Raw genomic sequence first — 27,874 nt, forward strand, 5'->3', positions numbered from 1 at the left:
GAAAAAGAAGAAATTTACCAAATACTTAAATGCTTTGCTAAGCCTCAAACATTCATAGTGGGAAAAATAGTTTAAATAGACCATGAGAATAAATTATTAGAAAGTGAGGTAAACAGATACTTTCGGCAATTTACAGTAACACCCATGAATGGAGAAAGGAATACATATACTTCATCACATGTGTCAACACAATCACAATAAACATTTACTTTAGGAGAGGAAAACACTTGATGAAATTAAATTATGCTTGGATACTGAAATTAAACAGCCATATTCTACAGAGTAGCTTCTAGTGTAAACCTGGAATGAGGCATGTGTTGAACAACAAAATAAAACACCAGCACTTTTCAGTTCATTAAATCAAACCTTTGGCAATTTATTTTCAAAACTTACTCAGATATTGTGGATAGGCTGCTGTCAGGTGTGGTTGGAGGTGTATTATCCATGACAGGAGCAGCATCCCTCTTATTTCCAGAAACACCGGCAACTGGTGCTGGGTGAACCGGCAGAGATACTTCAGCTGATGGGGGCGGGTGACGGTCGCGAATGACACCTCGACGGGCTGCTGGTGCGTGCTGGCCCAGGACTGGAGCCAGGAACACTAGCAAATGGCATCTCATCCACTGCAGCTATCTGGGAGTCTGTCTCCTCATCTTGTGTTGGCTGAACTGCTGCAGGAGATCCTGGTATAGTTTCCTGGCACAACAAAGAGCCCAGGACCTGACAATCACCTTCAACCTCACAGTCTTCTGCGGCCTCTTCCAGTGCCTCTACCTGGAGGAAAATTTCATAGATTTGTATAAGTCAATCAATGACTGCAAAATGCTACTCTACTGTATTAACATGTGAAGCGACATGAGCCTGTTTATTGAACAACAGAAGAACAGACCCGTTACACTGTATGGAGAACTTTAACCGATCCTCTTTTGCTGGTGGTACAGAACACTACAATAGTAGTTTGTGCCTCAAGGTGAAGATTTCTACTGATGTTATAATGAAATAGGATAGCTGCATTCAAATCTTATTTCTCGGACAAATCAGTTGACAGTTATCGAATACATCAGCAAGTAGTATGCATCTGACTTATTCATCATTAACCTGAAGATTTTTCTCTATTACTCTGACAGCATACTATTTTCATTTATGAGCACCATATACATGACAGAAGGCCTGAAGGTTTATTACAGTAAGACCATAATAATGTACAATCAGTATGTGAACGGCAAGTCAGACAATAACAGCTGATAAATTGTGTAGGTTACTTAGGGCAGAAAATTCTAAGAAATTTTGGTCTTATGTCAAAGCGGTAGGTGGATCAAAGCAAAATGTCCAGACACTCTGTGACCAAAATGGTACTGAAACAGAGGATGACAGACTAAAGGCCGAAATACTAACGTCTTTTTCCCAAGCTGTTTCACAGAGAAAGACTGCACTGTAGTTCCTTCTCTAGATTGTCGCACGGATGACAAAATGGTAGATATCGAAATCGACGATAGAAGGATAGAAAAACAATTAAAATCGCTCAAAAGAGGAAAGGCCACTGAACCTGATGGGATACCAGTTCGATTTTACACAGAGTACGCAAAGGAACTTGTCCCCTTCTTGCAGCAGTGTACTGTAGGTCTCTAGAAGAACGTAGCGTTCCAAAGGACTGGAAAAGGACATAGGTCATCCCCGTTTTCAAGAATGGACATTGAACAGATGTGCAGAACTATAGACCTATATCTCGAATGTCGATCAGTTGTAGAATTTTGGAACACGTATTATGTTTGACTATGAAGACTTTTCCGGAGACTAGAAATCTACTCTGTAGGAATCAGCATGGGTTTCGAAAAAGACGGTCGTGTGAAACCCACCTCGTGCTATTCGTCCACGAGACTCGGAGGGCCACAGACACGGGTTCCCAGGTAGATGTCGTGTTTCTTGACTTCCGCAAGGCGTATGACACAGTTCCCCACAGTCGCTTAATGAACGAAGTAAGACTATACGGACTATCAGACCAATTGTGTGATTGGATTGAAGAGTTCCTAGATAACAGAACGCAGCATGTCATTCTCAGTGGAGAGAAGTCTTCCGAAATAAGAGTGATTTAAGGTGTGCCGCAGAGGACTGTCATAGGACCGTTGCTATTCACAATATACATAAATGACCTTATGGATGGCATCAGAAGTTCACTGAGGCTTTTTGCAGATGATGTTGTGGTGTATCGAGAAGTTGTAACAATGGAAAATTGTACTGAAATGCAGGAGGATCTGCAGTGAATTGACGCACGGTGCATGAAATGGCAATTGAATCTCAATGTAGACAAGTGTAATGTGCTGCGAATACATAGAAAGAAAGATCCCTTATCATTTAGCTACAATATAGCAGGTCAGCAACTGGAAGCAGTTAATTCCATAAATTATCTGGGAGTACGCATTAGGAGTGATTTAAAATGGAATGATCATATAAAGTTGATCGTCGGTAAAGCAGATGCCAGTCTGAGATTCATTGGAAGAATCCTAAGAAATTCAATCCGAAAACAAAGGAAGTAGGTTACAGTATGCTTGTTCTCCCACTGCTTGAATACTGCTCGGCAGTATGGGATCCGTACCAGATAGGGTTGATAGAAGAGAGAGAGAGAAGATCCAACGGAGAGCAGCGTGCTTTGTTACAGGATCATTTAGTAATCGCGAAAGCATTACGAAAATCATAGATAAACTCCAGTGGAAGACTCTGCAGGAGAGACGCTCAGTAGCTCGGTATGGGCTTTTGTTCAAGTTTCGAGAACATACCTTCACCGAAGAGTCAAGCAGTATATTGCTCCCTCCTACGTATATCTCGCGAAGAGACCATGAGGATAAAATCAGAGAGATTAGAGCCCACACAGAAGCATACCGGCAATCCTCCTTTCCATGAACAATACAACACTGGAATAGAAGGGAGAACCGATAGAGGTACTCAAGGTACCCTCCGCCACACACTGTTAGGTGGCTTGTGGAGTATGGATGTAGATGTAGACACATGAAAACTGAGTTACCTACGAAAATGTAATACCACACCTGGAAGTAAACTTCCAGTACATTTATAACCAACATGAACTGCCAGTACTAACTTACAAAAGTGACACATTATTGCTAAATGTGCAAAAAGTACAAAACCTGAGGATAGGCCAAGGTAAGAGGCCTGAAAATGTAGCATCTATTGTGAGAAAAAACTGCAACTGTTTTTCACAAACTTCGCATCCCTCTTTTTATGCACAAACTCCAACAGTTTTGACAATGGTCTTTGCTTTTCTTCTTCTTCTTCTTCTTCTTCTTCTTCTTCTGGCTCTTTTTATACTTTCGTCAACTGACTGTTCCTTTTGAAATGCAACCTTGGCTCCATGGCCTGGTCAAAATATTTTGATTGTTTTTGTCTTCCAATTGCTCTACATGTGGCCACTATAATGTGGCTGTTAGACATGAGCATAAACAAATGAGAATTTTTACCATTAGAGGGAGAGGAGCGATGCAGAGGAATGAACCCAGAATTGCTCTTGCAGGCAATGGGTCTACACCCGTGTTCCTTGCTTGTGCGAAAGCAGAACTGATACATGGTCATAGAGTTCGCCAATACCTTCTGGTGTTGTGAGAGTCATACTACAAATTAGGAAAGAAAACAACAAGCTATGCATAACCCACAGCAAAATGGAGTGCACAAAGCATCTGGTAACAGATTCCACACTATCGCTTGCCAATCCTGGCAGTCATAAATGACATCGTCTATGCCCAACCTCTACCAGTATCTTATGGAGCCATAGTTCAAAAACATTCACTTCCTAATCTAAACCTGCAATGTTTTTCCGCACAACAGCAAACAAAGATACGTGTTTGTTTTGTTCTAAAATGCTAGGTCGCATAGCTGAGTCCTCTGTGGCCATAGGCTTATGCAGGATGTATCTTCTAGAACATTCAATGGCCCATAGTTGATGCAGTGCCAGAACATATCTTATGACTATACTGACATGTCATGGCATTTATGCATAGCTGCAATCTTTATCTCGCAAATGTGTTCTTACAAACATTCTCTTTAAAAATCAAGCTTCACCCGATTATGTGCAATAACAGTAACTGAAAACTGGTAGCATTTTGGGTTCTGTATCTCAATAAGTAGAAATGGAATCCTTAGAGGATTGCTTTGTTGTCCGTCTGTCATCCTACTGTCAAGAACCCTTTCTCTAAGAAATGGAGAAATGGGTATAGGTATCAAGTTGAAATTTATGTCACACACACACACACACACACACACACACACACACACACACACAGAGAGAGAGAGAGAGAGAGAGAGAGAGAGAGAGAGAGAGAGAGAGAGAGAGAGAGAGAGAGAGGGGGGGGGGGGGGGGATAGGTGTGATATCTGTATCTGACAAAGCCCTTGTTGGCCGAAAGCTTACTCTGTAACAGTCTTTTTGTTGTGCCTATCTGCAACTCTCATCTCTGCTATTTTTGGAATAGAAACTGTCATGTTCATAATATTGTTAGATTCCATCCTGATTTTCATTGTTTGAAATTTATGTCAGATACTAATGTTTATGGTCCCTTGGCAGTGTAAAAAATTTAAGCCCCTAAGGCAATGACTTCAAAAGATATGACTATTTATGTCATATTTTGATACTCGCAAACTCACCCACCAAAACTCACAGGGTTATTCAGGTTGAATTACAATCATAAAATTTGGCAAAAAGCAAGGTTTCACAGTACAAGTAAAGGGAAAAAATCCCAAATTTGTTAATTTGTAATTATATCATACAAAAAATATTTCTTGCCATTTCTTGTCTGGCTGTTAAAGACCCCTTTTTCACCATGAATGGGTACATGTTCCAAGATGAACTTTCTGTCAAATACTAGAGTCTATGTTCCATAATCAAAAAATACAGTCATATGTCATTCTGACACTTGCAAACTCGCTCATCAAAACTTATAGATGAACTATGTATGTACATGTTGGGCCAGGTGATCTAGTGGAAAAGCACATGCCTGGAAATGGAAAGTCATGATACTGAATCTGTTAGACTATGGGTTTTTCAGTCTTCATTTTAATCTGGCCTTCACCTCTGAATGACTTTCCTGATTTCATGTTAAAACTATAGTTCCCCATTACCTTCACACCAGCAGTTCACCACATCATCATATGCGCCTACACAGCTTGGTTGAGCTGTACCTGTGATAAATGATTTATTTTTCTATTGAGTGTGGCTGTTTGATCTTAGTAGTACAAGCTAGTGTTTTGGTAATGCTGTGAGACTAAGCTAGTTCTTATTGGAAATCAGCGTTTAACATCCCCTCGACAATGTGGTCATCAGTGGCAGAGCAGAAACTCAGATTAGGGAAGGATGGAGAAGGAAAGCGGTCAAGCCCTTTCAAAGGAAGCAGTAAGACAGGTAGTAGTGATACTAAGATTTTGTAATTGCAATACTTTAAAAAGGGAATTATATACAGAGGTGAACAATGTGATCTAGTATGAAATAAGGTTAATGAGCAATTTCTTATATTAATGACTTGACACAAAGAAATAATTTACGGAGCAGGAGTTTAACAGTATTAATGAGCAAATCTCAGATACCCAGGCAAGGCTAAATGTATTACAGCAGACTAAGGATGCGAATGTGACTATTGGTTCCCAAACTACTTTTACTACGTTGGAGTACTGAATAAATGACATAGTTGAGCAGAAGGTACAAGAGCAAATTGACTCAACTGTCAGTACACCTAATTCTAAAGGAGATTTGATAAAAAATTGAAGAGCAGGAACTAGAGAAAAAATTTGATAACTGAACAAAAGGCTAGTTAAAGATAGCAACAGAGTATCAGGAGATTTCAACTAACAAATAGGACAAATTTGTCCAAACAGTTTTCTGCATTTGAACCAGATGGTGATATACGTCCAATCTACTTTGTAAGTGTGTTTTCTGCATCTTTACCAAAGAGGTAAAAAGATTCCAAGAAAATATATTTTGAACTTAATTACTCAGTAGGTGACATGGCGGAATAGGGAACCACTCATTCAGAAGAGTTAAATATTGGGACAATTTCCAAGAAAAAATCAAAATAAAGTATTGATCACCCAGTACACAGGACACTAGAATTGCTTGATCCCAAATAATATAACAGAACATGGTATAGTTACAAGAAATATTCTGAGGGCATTTAACTAGATCTAAATATTTAGGCAAGCCATTAGGGGACACAATTGGTAAAGATTTTTATTAGGAGACTACCTTACTATGTGAGGAAAGAAATATGATATCAGGACCACTATAAATGATCTAACCTTTATATAAGGCCTGGATACATGTAATAAAGAATGGGGGAATTACACACAGTCAAAAAATCCCAGCGAAAGCAGTTAAGATTATTGTTACCCATCAAATTTTCAAAACAAAAGAATAATGTAACTTCTGTCATGTAAATAAAAGGACCACCAATCAGAGAAACAACACTTGATATGGCAAATCAAACAATACCACAAATAAATGATGATGTATAACAGCTGCCACCCATTCCATATCAAACGGTCCCTTCCCTACAGCCTAGGCCTTCATGGCAAACGAATCTGCTCCAGTCCTGAATCCCTCGACCATTACACCAACAACCTGAAAACAGCTTTCGCATCCCGCAACTACCCTCCCAACCTGGTACAGAAGCAGATAACCAGAGCCACTTCCTCATCCCCTCAAACCCAGAACCTCTCACAGAAGAACCCCAAAAGTGCCCCACTTGTAACAGAATACTTCCCGGGACTGGATCAGACCTTGAATGTGGCTCTCCAGCAGGGATACGACTTCCTAAAATCCTGCCCCGAAATGAGATCCATCCTTCATGAAATCCTCCCCACTCCACCAAGAGCGTCTTTCCGCCGTCCACCTAACCTTCGTAACCTCTTGGTTCATCCCTATGAAATCCCCAAACCACCTCCCCTACCCTCTGGCTCCTACCCTTGCAACCGCCCCCGGTGTAAAACCTGTCCTATGCACCCTCCCACCACCACCTACTCCAGTCCTGTAACCCGGAAGGTGTACATGATCAAAGGGAGAGCCACATGTGAAAGCACCCACGTGATTTACCAACTGACCTGCCTGCACTGTGATGCTTTCTATGTGGGAATGACCAGCAACAAACTGTCCATTCGCATGAATGGACACAGGCAGACAGTGTTTGTTGGTAATGAGGATCACCCTGTGGCTAAACATGCCTTGATGCACGGCCAGCACATCTTGGCACAGTGTTACACCGTCCGAGTTATCTGGATACTTCCCACCAACACCAACCTATCCGAACTCCGGAGATGGGAACTCGCCCTTCAGTATATCCTCTCTTCTCGATATCCGCCAGGCCTCAACCTCCGCTAATTTCAAGTTGCCGCCGCTCATACCTCACCTGTCTTTCAACAACTTCTTTGCCTCTGTACTTCCGCCTCGACTGACATCTCTGCCCTTACTCTTTGCCTTTAAATATGTCTGCTTGTGTCTGTGTATGTGCGGATGGATATGTGTGTGTGTGTGTGTGTGTGTGTGTGTGTGTGCGAGTGTACACCTGTCCTTTTTTTCCCCTAAGGGAAGTCTTTCCGCTCCCGGGATTGGAATGACTCCTTACCCTCTCCCTTAAAACCCACATCCTTTCATTTTTCCCTCTCCTTCCCTCTTTCCTGACGAAGCAACTGCCAGTTGCGAAAGCTCGTAATTCTGTGTGTGTGTTTGTGTGTTTTGTTCATGTGCCTGTCTGCCAGCGCTTTCCCGCTTGGTAAGTCTTGGAATCTTTGTTTTAATATAATACCACAAATAATTTAGACAACCATATATCCTCTAACATGTTTTTTTCTGGACCAGCTGTCTTCAAATGGATCTCACCCAATTCCAATGTCAGGAAACGAGAAACATCCTGATGTAAGGGCTAGGATTCAGGATGCAGCCATAGGCCTGTACAGGGTGAGGCTAATTGCTTCCACCCACATCATACCAAAGCACATGTGGTTGTTGGAAGGAAGTAAGAATAAAATGTGAAGACCATATTAAACCAATGATAGTCGAGAATGCATTTGATAGTAATGTAACTATACAGATATTGCAGTAAGTTGTACTGATACCCCAAGATTTCCTAGCAAAAATGTGACAGAGGAATGAGAGGTCAATACTACTATTAACTGGTATATATACAGTGGGGATTACTGGAAGTAAAGAAAAATTAATAAAGAAAGAAATGAATTTACTGATAATAACTAATAATTTTAAATTAGTGGTTCCTAATATAAATTTGAATATACTACTACGGATAGACTGGTTACTTAAAATATTTTAAGTATCAAAACTAATGAGCTGTACTGGGCATGGGGAGATTCCGTGTATAGAGTAGAGAGTAATAAACAATCAAGCAGAATTTATCAGCAGATAAGGTTCATTTACTAGCAACAGCTAAAGTAATGAATACTAATTGTAACCTGGAGAACTATGAGGAACTCTGAAAACAAATACAGGTAAAATCTTGGGAGTCAAATGTTCTAACAATTGAACAAACACAGGAATTGTATGATTTTTTTAATTACAATAATTACAGATGTTTCACCAGGTGTCAACCCATTAATGATCCATGATGATTATCCCTTTTAAAACAAAGATCAATGTGGATATGGGATGAGAGGACATCAGAAGTGTTTCAGAATACCAAGCAAGCTTTGATAGAAGCACCCATACTGAAACACCCAGTAATGCATTAACCATTCAAGTCTGCAACTGATGCATCGAAGTACGGGATAGCATGCGAATTATTTCAAGGTGAATAAGATCGACAAGTAGGAGAACACAATACAACCGCTTTTTTATTTAAAAATGAATTAAACTATACAGCAACAAAAGCATAAAAAATTAAATAATATAGTTATTCGTTATTTAAAGAAAGTAACTTCTCAACATCTTTTAACTGAGTGCCAAATAATGCAAGGTGCTTGAGCACAGCCTATCTCCAAGACAGAATGATGTCCACTTGCTGCTTGTTTTTAGACAATGTGCTTTGGAGGTATGTTCCAGCCATGGAAGAATGGCACTCACAATAATAGTAGTGTCATTGTAGAAGGAGAATAAATGAAGTAGTAACACAGTCATTCTATCTCTCACTCTCAGTCATTTTGCATGTCAAAATGTAATCTTGTTGTGGAAGATATCTGTATCCTAACAGTGATGATACAACTATAATATATATATCTCTCAGAATAAGTAACTCAGTGCACAAAGAAGCTTAAATAAATTGGTGTTGAAAGAAGAAATATTATTGGTCAATACATAAAAATTGAGCAGTATTCTAGCTTTCTTTAGCCTCTAGCACTGAAGACACTGCAGCAAATGAGTACTAGTCCACTAGCATGGAAAAAAGCATGGTTATCTGGATTGTACGAGCTGATCAAATATTTATTTGAATCAGATGATGATGATCATGATGGTGGTGGTATCCACAGGAAGTGTGTGTGTGTGTGTGTGTGTGTGTATACTTCACAGATTTTATGTCTTTACATGAGATTTTCAATTTAAAAATTAATTTTTGAAATGAGGTTCGTTTTGATATCTTACTGAGTCTTAACTTAAGTCAGTCTTCCATCTTGTGTAGCAGTGGAACAAAGCTAGAATGAACAACAAGTTTTACTTGCTAGAATTAAAAATTTATAACTACACAAAACTTACATGTCACCCTTATTCACAGCTGAACAATCTTTGGACTGCGGGTTGTTCTAAAGTGTGATGTAAACTGCTTGATGAAGAGGTTGCTGACATTAATTTGCTTTCACTGGGGGGTACTCATGGAGGTACAGTTTATTTTTTTGCGCCATGCGCAGAACATAAATGTGCTCAGTTAAAAGACTGAAAGAATCTATAAGCTACATGAATAATGGATATACTGTAAAAAATACCCAAGAAACCCGGTGCACACACATTTACATTTTGGAAATTCTAAAACTTGGCAAGTTTAATTAAATGTGTAGTTTAACAGGTACATATATCATTAGTGTAACTTTACCATACACACTATGGTGGCGGAGCAGTATGCCAGGTACACCCAGAGAGAAAGTGATGGACAAAATTGTGAAGGGCCTATGACAGCTAGTAGAGGAGTCAAACCTGATCCCTATAACTGAAGAGTTGCCACTAGAGACAGACAGTAAGATCGGCACATTCTCTTATAGTCGATAAAAGTTGGAAGATAAAGTACATTATCCTCCACAAGGATATAATTATTTGTCTGATATTCACAACTATTTTACTTTGAATTTTCTGAGTGAGAATTGTGTGATATTAGCATCATTCAGCAAGGAATGAAATAAATTTAAAATAAGTGTTTTGCACTCAGAGAGGGTTTTACTAGTGGGCATAGCAACGAGAGTATTGGTAAACCTAATGCTGAGGTGAGGACATAATTGGCCATACGAGTGATAGAGCGACAGAATATCATCACTCATCAGTAACATCATGTGTTAGGTCAAACATTTTCAGAATCACCAACATGGAACAAAGCTCTGAAATTTTCTTCACCAACACTAATGTACTTCTCAACACAGTAAGGGAGGATCCCAGAAATAAGGAGAGATGATTGCAAGGTGCATATGAGGTTAGAGGGAGTGGGGAACAATTTCTTACACAAGAAGTTTTGTTGTCTTCACTTAAAACTTCATTTTCGTTTGAATTAAAAGTATCACACTCCATTTAGGATAGTTGAAATTAAATCTGATACAATAGGCAACAGCTTGAATAATGTGCAATCAGTGTGCCTGAGCACAGGTTGTTGGGGGCACAAAAGGGTCTCCACTTATGTCTTGCACGTATTTGTAAGTGTTGATGAAGGTTCATCAAATTTCTACAGTTAGCAAAGTTCAGCAGCCATGTACCAACACACAAAATATATACTTCTACTGGAATAACAGAAAGAAAGGGTATGAAAGTGACTGACCTCCTCTGCAACTAATGGCGCAGCATTTTCTGGGAGTAAACATGTAGCAGGATCTGTGACAATACTGGGAGCCATCTGTTTATCTTGTTTGTGCACCAGGTCTGATGCTTCTGACACTGCAGTAGTCACAGCATTGTCCGACATAGCCACAGGTGACGAAAAACTTGTATCTAACACTTCTTCTGTCCTCGGTTTTAAAAGAATAACATCTCTGGAATCACTATTACTTTCACCACAAACTACCACGTCTTGTTCTCTGGTCCTATTTTTTCGTAACTCTTCGTCTTCTGTATCATTCTGGTGATGTAACTGTTGCTTTTGGTGTTTCTGTTGATCACTCTTTTCATTTTCATCACAATCATCCTCATCATCGCCATCTTCCTCCTCCTCTTCCTCTTCTTCTTCCTCCCCTTCTTCTTCTTCCTCCTCCTCCTCCATTATTTCTTCCTCTTCAACCTCTTTTTCTGCCTCCTCTCCATCCTCATCTTTCCTTTCATTTTCTTCCCACCCACATTTTTGTTCGTGTTTATTATCTTGCTGTTTCTGTGGCGAATGCAATTGCTTCTGCTGGTCTTGCTGGTCAACCTGCTCGTCATTTCCTTCCACCTTGCTTACTTCACTGTTCTCCTCCTCTCGTTGTTGTTGTTGTTGTTGTTGTTGCTGTTGCTGTTCGTTTTCATTTTCTTCTTCTTCCTCTTCTTCTTCATCTTCTTCTTCCTCTTCTTGAGAGTGCTGCTGCTGTTGCTCTTGTTCCTCCTCCTCATCCTCCTCTTCTTCCTCCTGCACTTGCTGTTGCACTAGTTCATCTTCATCTTCCAGCTCTCCCTCCTTTTGTGATAACAATATGATATCATCCTGCAATATCTTGGTATCATCTGATTTCACCGATGCTTGCTGTTCAGCATAAGCAGCTTTATTACTGCAGTGGTCAAAGGAAGGAACTTCACTGCAGTCTTCACACTCAGCAAGATCTGTGTCAAGTCGACGCCTTTTTGGGCTCTCTGGCATTACTGCAGTGTCCAGAAGATCTGCTTCACCAACTTCAATCTGTTTCCAAACAGAAAGAAAAAAATTACTGGAAGAAGTCACTCAACACTTAAGTTTCAAATCTAAAAATTATGCATCACAATCACTATATTTACCAATACAAGAAAAAAAAAAAAAAAAAAAAAACAATCTAGTACAATGGGATACACATTACGAACACAAAATATCCATCAAAATAGACACAGTTTGAGCTTTTGATGTACAGAGACCTTCCTGAGGATGACACGACCCCTTTTGCAGGAATCAAAATGGCTTCAACAAACTGTGTTTATGTGAAAGTCAGCTTCCTCTGTCTACCCACATGATCTTGACTGGAATACATAGCAGTAACTAAGTTGTTGGTGTGTTTGACTTTCACACAGTATCTGATACAGTTCCACACTATTACCTAATGAATACAATATGAGTTAATGGAATACTGGACCAGCTTTAAGACTGAACTGAACAGTTCCTAGCTAATAGAAGTTAACACATCATTCTCAAAACTGAGAAATGTGAAAATAGTTGATGCTGTTGTACAGAACATTATGTTCACAAATTTTTCATAGTACAGAACAATCCTCTAAACAAGCAGCTTCTGCCAAACAACTAATTATTAATAATTCCATTAACAAATGCAGGAAGATTTACGCAAGCTTTACACTAGGTGCTCGGACTGCTGGCTGGCCCTTTAAACAGCAACATGTGTAATGTAATGTATTTGAATGGACAGGAGTAAGTATAGTGTTTTAATGAACAAGACCCATTCAGAATCTAAATGTAAGAATAGTGATACAAGACTGGTATACATGGGAAGGACCAGAAGGAAATTGATTCAACGACAAAGATTGAAACATACAAAATCCACGTTTTACTGATTTTTTATTATTGTTCCTTAGAGTGGGACCTATATTAGGTAGGATTGAAGATAAAGAGAAGAGGTTTGTTTATTCAGTACAAGAGCATCTTGGAAATGCTAAATGAACAACAATGAGAGACAATACAAAAGTGTGCAGCAGTAATACCTGCAGCTGTATTTATTACTTATATTTATTTACAGCCAGTTGATGTGACACAGTTCCCAACACTCTCGCTAAGTCAGCTTGTATACACATGCCACACGACGACGACACCTTCCCATACACCACAGCATTGTCAACAGATGAACATAAATTGCTGCTCAACCTGTCCATCAGATAATATATGTATATATACAGCAAGAGTGGTCCTATCACACTTCCCTGGGGCATTCCAGATAACAGCCTCATCTCTGATGAACATTCACCACCAAGGGGAAGATATCAGTTTCTATTAGGTAAAAAGTCTTGAATTAACTTGCATATCTGGGAACCTAAATTGTACACTTGGACTTCTATCAACAGTTTGCAGTGGTGCACCATGCCAAACACTTTTCCAGTAATTTAGAAATATGGTATCTACCTGTTACCCTTATAGGCTATCACGTGAGATAAGGGCAAGCCGAGTTTTGCAAGAGCGCTGCTTTCTATAACTGCGCTAATTTGTGGACAGAAGCTGTTCTGTCTCAAGGAAATTTATTATACTCAAACTCTGAATGTGTTCGAGAATTCTACAGCAATCCCATGTTACGGATATTGGTCTGCAATTATGCAGGTCCATTCTTTAAATATAGAGGATAATCTGTGCTTTTTTCCAGCTGCTTTGGACTTTGCACTTTGTGAAAGATTCACAATAAATCCAAGTAGGGGGAAAATGTCACAGAGTATTCTCTGTAAAACCAAATTGGTATTCCATCTGATCCTGGCAACTTACTTGTTTCCTGGTCTTTCAGTTACTTCTCTAGACCACAGATGCTTATTTCTATGTCCTCCATGTGACAGTGTGTGCAACAGTCAAAGGATGGACTGTATGACTCTTGTGTGTGAAAGATTTATTAAAAGCGAAATTTCAGTTTTCTTTCTGCTGTCTTCTATATCCATCCCAGACTGCTCGATAAATGACTAGGTAGAAGCCTTCCCTTAGAGATTTTATGTATGACCATAATTTTCTTGTGTTCTCGGCAAGATCTTTTGCTACAATATAATTGATCATTTTATAGATGCATGAATTTCTACTAACTTTTGAAAATAATACCAAAAAATTTATACAGTTCACTGAGTTTCACTGTTGTCCACTTACGCCACACTGACTGAGGCTCCAGTTTTCCTGTAGCACTTAGTGTCTCTATTGTCATTCTAGTGTAGCGGTTTATCTCTTGTTTGATCAGTCTCACCAGTTCTTCAACGAAAAAGTACGTGAAACAATCAAACACTGAAGAATGTTGGTCAATCCCATCTTGAATTCCACAGTATTCAGAAAAAACAGGCAGCTGGCGAGTGATTGTGTCATCATCTGTCCACTGGCCAGAAGAATATGGCAAATTGCAATGACCAGTTGTGTTTGTTGTGACAACGATGTCAACAGCCTCATCTTCAGGTCTTCCTGACGGAACCACCGAATTATGGAAAATTTGGACAATAAATAGCTTACCATCATTAATGTCAAAATCTGCAATTTCTTCATCTAATTCTGAACCACTATTGTTCAATAAAAACTATATTTCTTCATCTCAAAGGCCGTGACGAAAATAAAACGCAAAGTTATCAGCCGGCAACAATCTAAGGTTTCGAACTGCCGCGAGCCTGTTGTTAAGTCGAGCGTGAGTGCGGCAAAGCAAATGACTCAAAATATACTCCTGTACCACCTCCAACAGTGACATATGCTGCCATCTATAATTTTTTCTTGGTGCTAGGATAACCAGAAAGTACTTTTAAACTTACAGAATATGAAAGTCATGCGCTGGGAGTCGTTAACATCGGTGATAATCGGCCAATGTAGGAGCTACGTCGTCGATCATCTTTCTGGAGTACTGTAGGACCGACGTAGGAGCTATGTCGCTCGTCTCGAAAGTGTTAAATAGTGATTTTGCTAATACATGTTTACCTTGGTAACAAAGACTGCTATTCTTTACATCTGTACAAAGTACACCGCGTACCTGCTTACTTCAGTGGGCCTGCTTGAGGGTTAATCCACTTGAAACTTCCTGGCAGATCAAAACTGTGTGCAGGGCCAAGACTTGAGCTCGGGACCTCTGCCTTTTGTGGGCATTTGCTCTATTGACTTAGCTACCTAAGCACACCTCACAACCCATCCCCACAGCTTTACTTCAACCAGTACCTCTTTCTCCTACCTTGCTGGCCAAAGTAAAGTTGTGAGGACAGGAGGTTCCGAAAAGAGTCTTGGTCCAGCACACAATTTTAATCTGCCAGGAAGTTTCATTTCAGTGCACTCCACTGCAGAGTGCAAATTTCGTTCTGTTTAATCCTTTACTTGGATCATATGTCTCCAGAGTCTGATTCACAATCAATTTGAACTTTGCCTCTAATTCTTCTACGTCTGTCACAGTGGGACTAAATTATGACCATTCTGCATTATCTAAGTGGGTTGCTATAAAACTGTATCATCCTTTTCTTGTGTAAATAGTCTTCTGGCCTTCTTGACGGATTTATTAGTTTTAGTAACCATCGTTGCTGTGATGGGACCATGATCACTAATCCCTGGACCTCTATACTGACATTATCGAAAAGGTCAGGCCTGTTTACAGTTATAACATCTAAATTATTTCCAATGTGTGGGTTATCTAGCAAATTGTCAAAGGCATTTACAGAAACCATTCAAGACTACTTCACGGGATTGTGTATCTACACCACCTGCAGTGAATACATAGCCTTCCCATTGTATCCTTGGTAGATTAATATTGCCTCTAGATACTGTATGATTTGGGTATTCCCACATTACTGAAGCTTCTGTTATGGTGGAATCATGTGGCCAATAAAACCATCCCATAATTAAAAATTATTCCATTCTGTCTTGATGTGATGGCATAGCAACCTTCTATTGCTTCTACTTTAGAAACTGTCATAGACTGCACAAGTCTTAAGTTAATAAAGAATATTGCGTGACTCACGACTGTTCCTTAAATATCTCCAATAATTAAACTTGAATTTACCTAGGCCTAATACTTGTGTTAAGATAACTTCACAGTCATATTCAAATTTGAACTCGATAGACATATTTCTGTTGACAGCAATGAAAACTCCCCGTCCTATATTTCTAATCTGTCTTTTTGATGCATGTTCCTGTCCTCACTTAATATTATGAAGCTTTTTACTTCGTGTTTCAGCCAGCTCTCTGTTCTGAGGATAATTTGAGTGCAACAATTTTCCTGGAGGGCATTAAGTTGAACACTTCAACAATTTACTGTTAGAATTTTGACGGTCAAAGCGTGTCTACTTCATGTACGATCTGATTTCACTTGTTAGTCAGCCAGATGTCTTCACCACTTCAGCCATCTGCCTGTAGGAACTGAAGATGTCCTTAGTAATCAAGGAACAGGCATCATTGGTACTGACACGAGCAGGAAGGTCCAGACTATTGCACCCTGCAGCCATGACAGTTGCAGGCAGGGCCTCCTGCACATCTCTGGTGAAGCCCCAGCAGGTACACCGAGGGCACAATGGAATTTTTTTCTGGCCCTGGACGATGTTTCGCAAAGGGCTCCACAATGTGCCTAACACTGGAGCTCCCAATAATCATTTAACAGCTCCCCCTGCATGCCTGTTCAGACCCTGCTGAATGAGCAGACACCTGTCCACTCACAGAGTAAATGGGCAAGACCAGATGATCAGCGTCTACACTAACACCCTGTCTCAAGTGATGTGCCCGTGTAACAATCCACCACTAACCCTGCAGTGAGTGTGGATCCCCACATTGTATACGCTGGAATGGGCTTTGACAGCAGAGCCTGTAAGTGAAACAAGGGACACCTGAAGTGTTCCCTGCAACAAGCCAGATTCCCCACTGCTGCCACACCACAAAGTAGCAGAATTAAACTATGAAAACAAACAGAAAAAGCTAAATGTCTCTCTCACTGGTCCCCAGATGCTTCACCAACAGAGACCATCAGCTGACTGAACTATGGTCAACAGTTATTGTCCATTCAAACAAACTGCGCTATAGACTGCACGAATGTACACTATACCATTATTAAAACACAACACCATACCTCTATTAAAAAAAAAAAACCACAAGCAATGAATTTAAGAACTAAACTTTGCAAGCACACAAAAACTAATAAAGAATTTAAAAATTAAACAATGAACAGAAATAGGAAAGCTAAGTATTGCACCAAGTCAGACTTGTTAGTGAATTCAATTTTCCAATGATTTCCTCTATTACCATAGTCAGGAGTTCTCTTCTAATAATAGGCCACAGGGCACTTTCATATTTAGTTGGCTGATTTATCTCATGGAGACATCATCAAGTCACAGAACTTTCATATGCTACAAGAGGTTATGTTGATGTCTACAATGGAGGTAAATTAGCAGTGATGCTGATTTTGTTAGTGGGTGGGTAACACTGCTTGTTTCTTTGTAGTGTTCCAACATTGTGTGTCCATTTCTATACATCACTAAAGAACTTAGTGACTGTTTTGGTGAAGGTAGTACCTGTATATCTTTATCTCAACGGCTTCTTTGGCAACAGAAACCCAGTAGCTAGACACATGGGGAAATAGTTTTGTTTCATTAAACATGATGATCCACTTTTTTATATTACTGTGTTTAGCAACAGTACATTTGTTAAAATAGAGATATTTAATGTAGTTTTCTGTGTACCATTCTAAAACCTTGAGTACTGACTGACCACCACATTCCCAAGAATTTTATATACAGGCCATTTTCCTTCTGTCCCCATCTCATTGGTGTACTTAATATTAGTGTGCGTACTATTCATATGACCAATCTACAGTTGAAGAGCTTTAATCCCATGTGACCAGATCATACAGTGTTGTTGACATAACAAAATAAGAGAGATGAAGGAAAGGTACTTTAATTTGAAATGTGTTCTTCAAAATGTTTCACAATGAAGTTACACGCTGCCAGAGACAATGGAAAATACATGGCAATTCTGTTAGTCATTTCAAAAAATTTACCACGATAAAAAAATTAGTGGTCATCAGTGTATGTAGAAACAGTCTGATAATCTCATACAGGCAGCAGTTTGCCATGTCAAACATCACAGTTGATTTCCCCACCACCAGAGATTGGTGGAACTAGCAACATGCTACGCCTTGGGGCTGGTACCATCACCATGATGGGAGTGGGGACAAGAATGTGGCTTATCGCCTTGCACCAGTTTGGGGTGATGGCTAAGGTGTTTGTAACAGCGGGCTGGGACTGAAGCTGTTGGAGCTAGTCAGTTGGAGGAGTAACCTGAAGAACATGGTTCTGGTTGGAGCAACTCCCATGGGCCTCAATAAACTGGTGCATGGGACAGTTACTGGATACGACAATAGTCAGCATACGTGGAGCTTCTGTGTGGAGGATGACCTTGTGGATTGTACTTCCTGGGTGGATGCATAACAATTCTAGTGGACATGAACGAACAGCTTTGACAAGTCATAAGGAGCACTACCCGTGTGCTTTCACAACTAACGGTGGCATCCTGATAGTATTGTGAGTGAGGTGATACACTGAATTATGCACAAACAGTGCACCAAGTGAAAATTCCCTGCATGAAAGTCAGTGGGTGTTGTGTTATTATCTGTTTGTTGTTTATGGCATGCAGGGCATGCAACAATGTTTACTGTGACGCTGAGTAGGTATCATTGTGTCACCATATGCTGCAGGCATGATTTTGTGTATAAATCAGAAATTGGTTGTTTAGGCCTACCACTGTGAATGTAAATCAACTGGTTGCTCCAGTGGTTTTAAGAGTTTATTATGTTACTCATTTTTGTGACTGAACCTTTGGCTCACTTTCATTGCATTAAGGTTTTGTTATTGTTTTTATGTGAATATTTATTGAGTAAGAAGTTATTCAGTCGTAAGTGAGGGTAGTTTGGCATTGTTTGGGTAACTGGCAATTCAATTGTCTGGTGACAGTAGGTGTAGTTAGAGGTTACTTTTACGCAAAGCTAAGTATTCTTGTATATAATAAGTTTTACAGTTTTTTTCTTGTTATGGCTGAATGCCAGATATTGTAAATTGTTATGATGGCACAAGACTGAATTTGTTCTGTACTTGTATTTGTTCCATTATTTTTAACTGTGTGTTTTTTTTCATTTTTTTTTTTTTCATTTTGGATCTACTTAAAGCTCTTTCAGGCTACAGAAAGATACATTTTGTTCTACTGTAAGTGGTTAACCATTTTGTTAATTGAAATTCTTAATAACATAAACTGAACTCCACATCTGCACAACCCCCCCCCCCCCCCCCCCCAGCCTGAACCAGACACCATCTAAACTCCACAAAACATTTTGTTAGCAGAGTGTGGTTTGCACTGTGCCAGTGAGGGCGCACTCTGATAGCATTAAATTACAGATAATGGACAGTGTTTTGTTTTCTTGTGTGTTGTTTCAGCCATGGCGGTGAGGGATGTGCCGGACATGGCCTGGCTTAGAGAGAATGGGCTCTTGTATGAAGTGGCAATGGAAGGGGAGGTGGGGAGTTCGGGGCAATACGGTGGTGGTGCTGTCCCAGTAGCTTTGGCAGGTCATACGTAAGCTGGTGCAGTTAACAGCACAAAGACTTGTGTAGAACTATCACTGTTGTTAGTTTGGCTCTCTCATAATTTGCACTTCTTGCAATGTGGATCACATTCATGGGACCAGGTGCAATGGTTACAAGCAAGAGCAATGCATTATAAGAATACAATTAATAATCTGTTAGGAATTGTTGGGGAAGAAAATAGATGTGTGTTAAATGGGTTGTATGAGAACCCGACCACGTTAGAGGTAATAATTGCTGAATTATTAGTAGTATATTCAGTGCAAGGAAGCCAAACCGTCTTGAATAAAATGGTGGAAGGTGATATGTAATGTTATTGTTTCACTGTCAGTAAAGACTAGTTTATTTAACTGTTTGGCACAGTGAATTTATTTGTGAGGATGTATTGCAGTTTCAAAATGAGGTAGTCTCCTGTCAGTCTGAACTGTGTTGTTCCACCTGGCAATGTACAATAGTCGGGACAAGTTTGTCAGGGTTCAGTCTGGTGTACTTCTATTGATGCAGCACATGTTGTTGTACAGTCAAGCCTAGACAGTGAAAACAAGAGCAATGACTAAGATTTTAGTATGTGTTATGTATATAACTACCTCCTTGACACGTTTCGTTATGTTTTAAATGTGCCTAACTGTGAATGAATCTAATTTCAAGGTGCTTGACACGATAATGTCATATGTCTGTATTATTGCCTGTAATACTCCAGCCATGTGGTATTGTGACTCTTTTTACTATTTCCAGACCTGATGTATGTTGTTTGTATGCGGGCTGGGGAGGAGGCCCAACTTCAGGAGTGAGGGCAGGATTGTACTGTATTGAACGGGACAGTTGACAGTCGATTTTCTCAACAGTGGGGATTATTTCCAAGTGAAATGCCGTGCTCATGCTGCTGGAGTGCACATAGTGTAGGCACTTGATGGTCACGAGTGCCACCACTGTCGCGCTGGGGACAGCTTCAGCTGGAGGGAGATAGATAGCTGGAGTGACTGGAACTAGCAACATCATCTGAGGGTGGCAGAATTACCACAGTGAGAGTGGGGACAAGTTTGCAGTGTGTCACATGGTGCTGGTTTGGCATGGCGGCCGTTGTGTTTTTAACAGCAGGCTGGGCATGATGCTGACAAGAGCTAGTCAGATGCTGGAGTGACATGAAGAATACATTTCTGGACAGAGGCAGTTCCACCAAGTGCCTCAAGAAACTAGTTTGCAGGACAGTTACCAGAAGAGACAACATTCGGCACAGGTATGACTGCCATGCAGACAACAGCCTAGTAGAGCGATTGCTGTTTTTCTGGGGCAGATGCACAGCAATTCCAGTGGAGGTGAAGGAAAATCTTTGGCAAGTTATAAGGAACACTACCTGAATGCTTTCACAATTATGGTGACATCCTGGTGGCATTACGATTGAGGCAGTACAAAGTGTTACATGTGAGCTGTGCATAGAGTGTAGCTACTTGTTTACAACTTCCCACATGGAAGTCAGCAGGTTCTGTGTAACTAGTTGTTTGTTTATGCAGGGTAGGCGACTATGTATGCTGAGAGGCAAAATAGGCATCATTGTGTAGTTATGAGCTGAGGGAGCGATTTACTGTATTAATCCTTTGAATGCCAAGGCAACGATCTATTGTTACACTCTATCAATGCAATTACTGGCATAGTGTCAATTCATTGGTACTCTGTTTACTTTCCCTTAGCTTATAAAATTCAACACTAGATATTGTTGGTGTTCTGAAGTGTTGATTTACATGTACACTGATAGTTATTGTTTTCCGGGTGTTGTTGCAGTGAAATGTCAACAATTGGTAATTCTGCTGTTCTGTTGCTTGTTTGTTAACATCGTGTTTCGAAATACTTGTTTACATTTTGTTATTCCATTGGAAGTTTTTGTTTTTGTGCAGTATCGTTACTTAATATTGTTTTGTGCTATTTTTCTTTGAGTTGATGTTTCCAGTTTGTTTATTTCATTCACTTTTGTGATTTTTTTTTGAAGAATGAAATTTGCGAGTTGTGAAAATGATTTTCTTGCTGGTATATTGATTAAAAGAGAAGGCAGAATGGAAAATTGAAGTGATTGCACACAAAACACTACAGTTGCTACCTCATCTGCTTTACAATGTGCCTGGGCCCAAACGTATGCCACCAGTGGTATCTTCTACAATTGAATATTTCAATTTATTTTTCACTGCACCCTTACTTCAGTTAACTGTTACCTAAATGAATTGCTCAGCTAAGCAATTTATATCTGAAAACATGCTGCTGCTTTGTCCAGTCCATGTAAAAAATTGATAAATGTCACAATACCTGAAGTACATTTCATCGCAAACTTACTGAATATTTTACTTAACAATAGACCTACATCATTTTCGTTCTGGAGCATAATACGATCTAAGGCATATCCATGATTTGGTAAAATGTATTCTGTTCTAAAACACAAGTGTCAGGTGGTACAGAACTGCATACATTTGGCAGACTAATGTAGTGTCCAATTATTATGATAATTATCTCTGTACATAATGGTAAAAAATTTATTTTCTTATATCATTTTCCTAAAAAAATTGTATAAGTTTTATGGACATTAGTTAGCATTCTTTAAATTGAGTGTAGTTTTAATTATATGGAAAATCAATCAAATTTATATTATTTTTTTTAAATATTTTTTATTTTGGCACTTCTAAACCATTTAAAGTGAAGTAGTGCGACAATCTGTGTATACTGCAATAAACTAAATACTTTCCTGGGTAAGTGGTAATTTTTTCACATTTTTAAATTGATTGCAGCTTGATATGTGGAAATTTAAACAATACTGGCTGACAATATAAAAAATAATAACTTTTTAGCATCTACTGCTTAGAATGGCTGACTGCAAAAGCGTCAAGCACAAAATTTATTGTTTATCACTGCAAATGTAAATCCATTTGTTACTCCAGTAGTTTTTACAGTTCACTGTGTTACTGAGTTTATGTGAATGGCAATGGCTCACTGTAGTTGCGTTAGGATTCTTCTGTTATTGTTCTTATGCGAATGAGCTATAAATGTTATTGTATAAGAAATTATTCAATCGTAAGTGTGAGTAGTTTGGCAGTGGTGTGGGTAACTGATGTTTTAGTCGTCTTGTGGTAGGTGCAATAGTAGATCAAGATTTAGATAGAGGTTATCTTTACTGACCCTAGGTAAGGTTAAGTATTGTTTGTCATTGTAAATTTTTGTTGTTGTTTATGGTTATGGCTAAATGCAAAACACTGTAAACTGTTATGTTGTGTCCTGTCATCCATCATAGGACAAGATTGAATTTGTTCTGTATTTGAATGTGTTCCATTATTGTTATGGGAATAATTGTGGTATTTTTATTTTGACCTTACTCAAAGTTCTTTCAGGCTACAGAAATATATATATTTTGTTTTATTGTAAGTAGTTTACTATTTTGTTAGTTGAAGTTTGGATGTCTGATAAAATAATTGTTAAACTGAGCTCCACATCTGCACTACCCCCAACCCGAACTCCACACTCCCACACTCCCACACTCCACTCAAATCCCACACTACAGTGATTTTTTAAAAGCTTAAATACATATTCCACAGAGATCTTTCGTGCACAAAGAGACCACTTCCAAATTCATCATAATTTTGTCTGGCCATATCCAAACTCATAATTCATTGAATTATGTCTGCAAGCAGTTGGGTATTTTTAATATGACGTTCCCACCCACAATGGCGTAATTTGGCCAACTAAATATGGAGGTAGCACATGGGCTATTAGCTGAAGTGAAATCCTGAAAATGATGACAGGGGAAGTTGTTGAAAGCTTGAGTTTGCCAACAAATTTGACTCGGCAAAAAATCTGAGAAATACGTGTCCAAGAATGTTGCTGTGAATAACTAGGTTCTCACATGTACAAAGAACAAGCATGTATCCATACTCAAGAGCTGGTGTGTCTAGTGTTTTTCACACCTGACACACTGCCTCTCGAGTACAGCTACCTGTTTATTCTTATGATGTTCAGTAATTCTGTTGAGGCTGTATTAATAATACTGCCACTGGCTATGAAACGATACATAAGTAACACATGAACTTTAAAGCCCAAGATAATGGTTGTTAACTGAAACTGGAAGTGATGATAAAGGACGTAAAGACAGCTGCAGTCATGTGTTTCATAAAATGTTATTACTGTGATATGTGCTGGTCAGATCAGCAGATTATCTGATTAGCTATCTTCTGGCTATCAGTCGTAAGTCATATACCTCCACTGTGAGTAGAAAAACAAGCACTTCTCAGTGAATTAAGAAAAACCCAAGGTCACCCTTTCATTTGTTTGCTGATCCATAAATACTGAACAACTCTGCTCCAGAAATAGCATACGCTACAGAGGCTGTGCACTTACGAAATAACACCGTTGATATTGTGCAACACTGGAAGTAAATTTGGGAAGATAGTACAACTACAGATCTCAATAAATTTTGACATATCTCTGAAAAAGCAACTGGCTCTGATCACCCAAGAAAATCATGGGTAATTCTAAACTGAACTGAAACCAACCACCACAAATGTATGAACTCATAGTATAAATGGAAACTAAAAATATCTCCAAAGGGTAACTGTGAAGCAGAAAGGCAGACAATCCAGCATGTAGTGCAGATATGTTCCCTAAGACACAGAAGGTTTATATGTAACAACCGAACATTACACTTTTCTTTATTCTGTTCAGTTTTAATGCTTTGTATTTCATTCCAATTTTACATTAGTAGTACCTACACTGTGCAGTAACTATGAATATTACATACCTCCTGTTGCACTATCTCCCCCCTCTCCAACATTTTCATCTCTTCATCTCTGGAGCCACCATCTTGCATTTCACAGGTACTGGAATCCTTTCTGACAGAAGCAGGATTGAGAACTGCTTTGTCGTATGCTGAAAATAATTGTGGCATACTTTCCCTAATAGGATTTTCTATAGCACTTACTGAATCGCTTTCGGAGTCATTTGATACTGAGCTTACAGAAGCAGTCAGACCTTCTCTCTGGTGTTCAATTGTTGCTGGTTGCACATTCTCTTCTGCTATGATTTGTGTTGGTAACGTTTCTATAATGACAGGTGTATCTTCTGAAAGGACAGGCATTTCAACTTCCACAGAATCTGGAAGTGTTACTGCAGTTTCTGGAATTGACTTTCCTGCACCTGCTGTCAGACTTGGTATGTCAGAAGAACCATCAGTCGAAGATCCCACTTCTGTAGTAGCCTGTGGTGATCCCCTTTCACTACCATTTTCTTCTTCTTCCTCCTCCTCCTCTTCTTCTTCACCTTCTTCCTCTTCGTCATCACCATCATCTTCCTCCTCCTCTTGATTATCATCCTCTTCTTCCTCCTCCTCTTCTTCCTCCTCCTCATCCAATGGTGCTATTACAAGCCTGGATTCTTCATCACTGCTATCAGTATCAGATGAATCCACAGCAGCAGCAAATCTGCTCCTTGCCTCTCTCACGTCAAGTGGAGGAGGAGCAGGTGGTGGTGGTGCAGGGGGTGGTGGTGTTGGAGGTCCACTCTTTCCGAACAGATCTATTTCTTGATCATCGTCATCCATAATTGACTGATCAATAACGCGCTGAATGGCTGCACTAATTGTGTCATCTTCATATTCTGCCTCTTTGAGAATCATATTCATGACTTCCTCTGGAGACTCGTTTGCTGATGCCGGATGACTATCAGATGACCTGCCGCCCATGTTGCTAGAAGGTGGACGTATCTGCCCTCCAAAAGTAAATTCATCTTCAGAAGGAGGAGGCAGAAGATCCTCATGATTACGTTGTGGGTATGAAAATAATGGTTCAGATCTAATTGTACCAAGCTGTTCATCATCATTTTCATTGTCATCATCGTCATCATCAATATCAGCATCAGCATCATTATCATCATCATCGTCATCATCATCGTCATCGTCAGCATCGTGACCACAATCGTCACCATCAAAGAGGCTAATACTGCCAATTCCACTGACACTGCTCCTTGAAGCTGGTCTGCTGTTCACTAGTCTGAAAGAAGGTGACACACACAATTTATCAAAAGCATCTTCACAAACTCCATGACTCTTGGAAGAAGATAGTAATGTGTTATCAAGAGCTGAAATAGAATCATCATCCGATTTTTGAACAATGTGAGATAACTTCTTTTTTGTTTCAGAGTCTGAAGACTCACCATTTTTTGTGTGTGTTGACTTTTTCCTTTGAGGTGATCTATCAGATTTTGGAGGAGATGATGATCCAACATCTTCAAATATTCGAGGGATTACCGATCGTCGACTGCCCTTGCAAGATCTATCATCAAAAAGTGACGATTCTCTCTTTGGTCGAACTTCCAATTCGAATGGTTCTGGTTCTTTGAATTCGTAAATATCATCTGCAACAGTCTCACATATTTTTTCAGGAAGCTTTCTGAGAGAGGAATTATCAGCTTTTAAAGATGCAAGGCTCTTTTCTTGTTCTGGTATGTGTATGGGAACTTCTGTTTTAATCTCAAGAGGAATAATACATTCTTCAACATCAGGTAAGACCTTGACGGTTTTCTCTATGCCCTTCAGTTCAGAGCGTATCTCATTCAGATCAAAATCACGACCTCTTGGTTCATTTTCATCGCTGTCCGTTTCCGTTTTGATATCCAAACAATGAAATGCACGTCTTGTACGTCGTTTACACAAGTTCTGATTTTCAGGCTCAGGAGTAGCAGGAATACTACTATCGTCAGCCTCCTCCTCCTCAAGTGAGGACGAGGGCTCTGCAATGCCTTTACTTCTGAGGACATAGTTACCACCTATACTTTCATCATCGTCTTTGGAAAATGATACTTCAGCCTTACTAATTGCATATTGCTCTTTAAACGATATAGTTTCTTGCTTCATTTCATCATTTTCCACACTTGCTATGGAAGATATTACTTTTTCATTACCACTACGAAGCCTTGCAAGCTCTATTTCCTGTTCAGAATCAAATCCGTCACTCTCTGTTTCAGATGCGAGAGATATATCTGAAATGAAACATAAGCAAACTATTAGGAGTGCAATGACAAGTTTGTGTGTTTTATTATCAACTATAAACAAATTGGTAACTGGTGGAATAAATAAACACAATCAGCCATCTTATGGTGGTCCAAGACAGTGGATGGGTACACAAAAAAATCCACTGCTCAATGCCTCCTCTAAATGGTGAGTGGTTGTTATTCCTCATTTCATTGTTGGTACACAACCAAGGAATTTTTATTATTGCACAACAAATTCAAATGAATTTAAATTTAAAAGTCTGGCAATTTTTCTGAGAGATATGAAATATGATGCTAGAATATTGGGTTCATCCAGGCTACAATCAATCAAGTATGATTTAAACTAACAGTTCAAAATACAGACCTATACAATGTCTGGAAAGGCTCTCTCACAACTGACATCTGTTGCAAACTGTGCATATGTCTGTTAATGTCCTGCTTTTCATATTTTGTGCTTTCTCATCCTCAATTAAATTAGTAAATTAATGTAGCACAAACTTTTGAACCAAATATTAAAAACTGGCATGAGAAAGATAATGTTAGTCACAGACAAGTACACAAAAAAAATAGATGATTACCACTTAGCTACAAAACTTTTATTTTTTGTCACAGACCTTGGCTAACTGCATAACAGAAAGTCACATAAGACAAGGGACAAACATTCAATTGAGTTAAGCACAATAATTATGAGGGTGTACTGAAAACAATGCCTCAGAGTTTATGTGAAAACCCTTAGAACGCTGCCCGCGGTGGCTGTGCGGTTCTATGCACTTCAGTCCAGAACCGCGTTACTGCTACAGTCACAGGTTCGAATCCTGCCCCGGGCATGGATGTGTGTGATGTCCTTAGATTTAAGTAGTTCTAAGTTCTAGGGGAGTGATGACCTCAGATGTTGAGTCCCATAGTGCTCAGAGCCCTTTGAACCCTTAGAACTATTTACATAAAATGAACTTTATTAACAACTTACATCTTTATTCCTCATTTCTACATATATATTTCTCAACATAGTCATCCTGGTGACGAACACATTTCCCTTAACAAGAGACCAGCTTGTTGGCAGCATCACAGTAGGTTGTCTGACTTCGGCGACAGTTAATGTGAAGTACTCAAAGAAGTTCTTTAAGTTTTTGAAATGGATGAAAATCTCATAAGGCAAAGCCAGGATTGTATGGAAGATGACTGATGACAGCAAAACCAAGGCGCCGGATTACTGCAGACGTCGCACTGTTCGTGTGTGGTCTGGCATTGTCATACCGAAGGAAAGGGTGCTCCACATGCACACAAAGTTTTCTGC

At 39.4% G+C, this 27,874-nt stretch overlaps 1 protein-coding gene across 1 annotated transcript in view; it reads right to left on the minus strand.

The window, feature by feature from the left end:
* Positions 1 to 393: 393 nt before the first annotated feature.
* The window catches only part of LOC126338648 (AT-rich interactive domain-containing protein 4B-like), a 129,491-nt gene continuing 102,010 nt past the window's right edge, over positions 394 to 27,874 (minus strand). Inside the window, exons 18-20 of the mRNA XM_050001571.1 lie at positions 24,335 to 26,568; positions 10,952 to 11,998; positions 394 to 774 (exon numbers count right to left, since the gene is read on the minus strand). Coding sequence (XP_049857528.1) covers positions 517 to 774; positions 10,952 to 11,998; positions 24,335 to 26,568 — 3,539 coding nt within the window. The 3' untranslated portion in view covers positions 394 to 516. The remainder of the gene's footprint in view (positions 775 to 10,951; positions 11,999 to 24,334; positions 26,569 to 27,874) is intronic.

This window comes from Schistocerca gregaria, chromosome 1 (assembly GCF_023897955.1).
Source record: "Schistocerca gregaria isolate iqSchGreg1 chromosome 1, iqSchGreg1.2, whole genome shotgun sequence".
In the NCBI taxonomy this organism is placed as follows: Eukaryota; Metazoa; Arthropoda; class Insecta; order Orthoptera; family Acrididae; genus Schistocerca; species Schistocerca gregaria.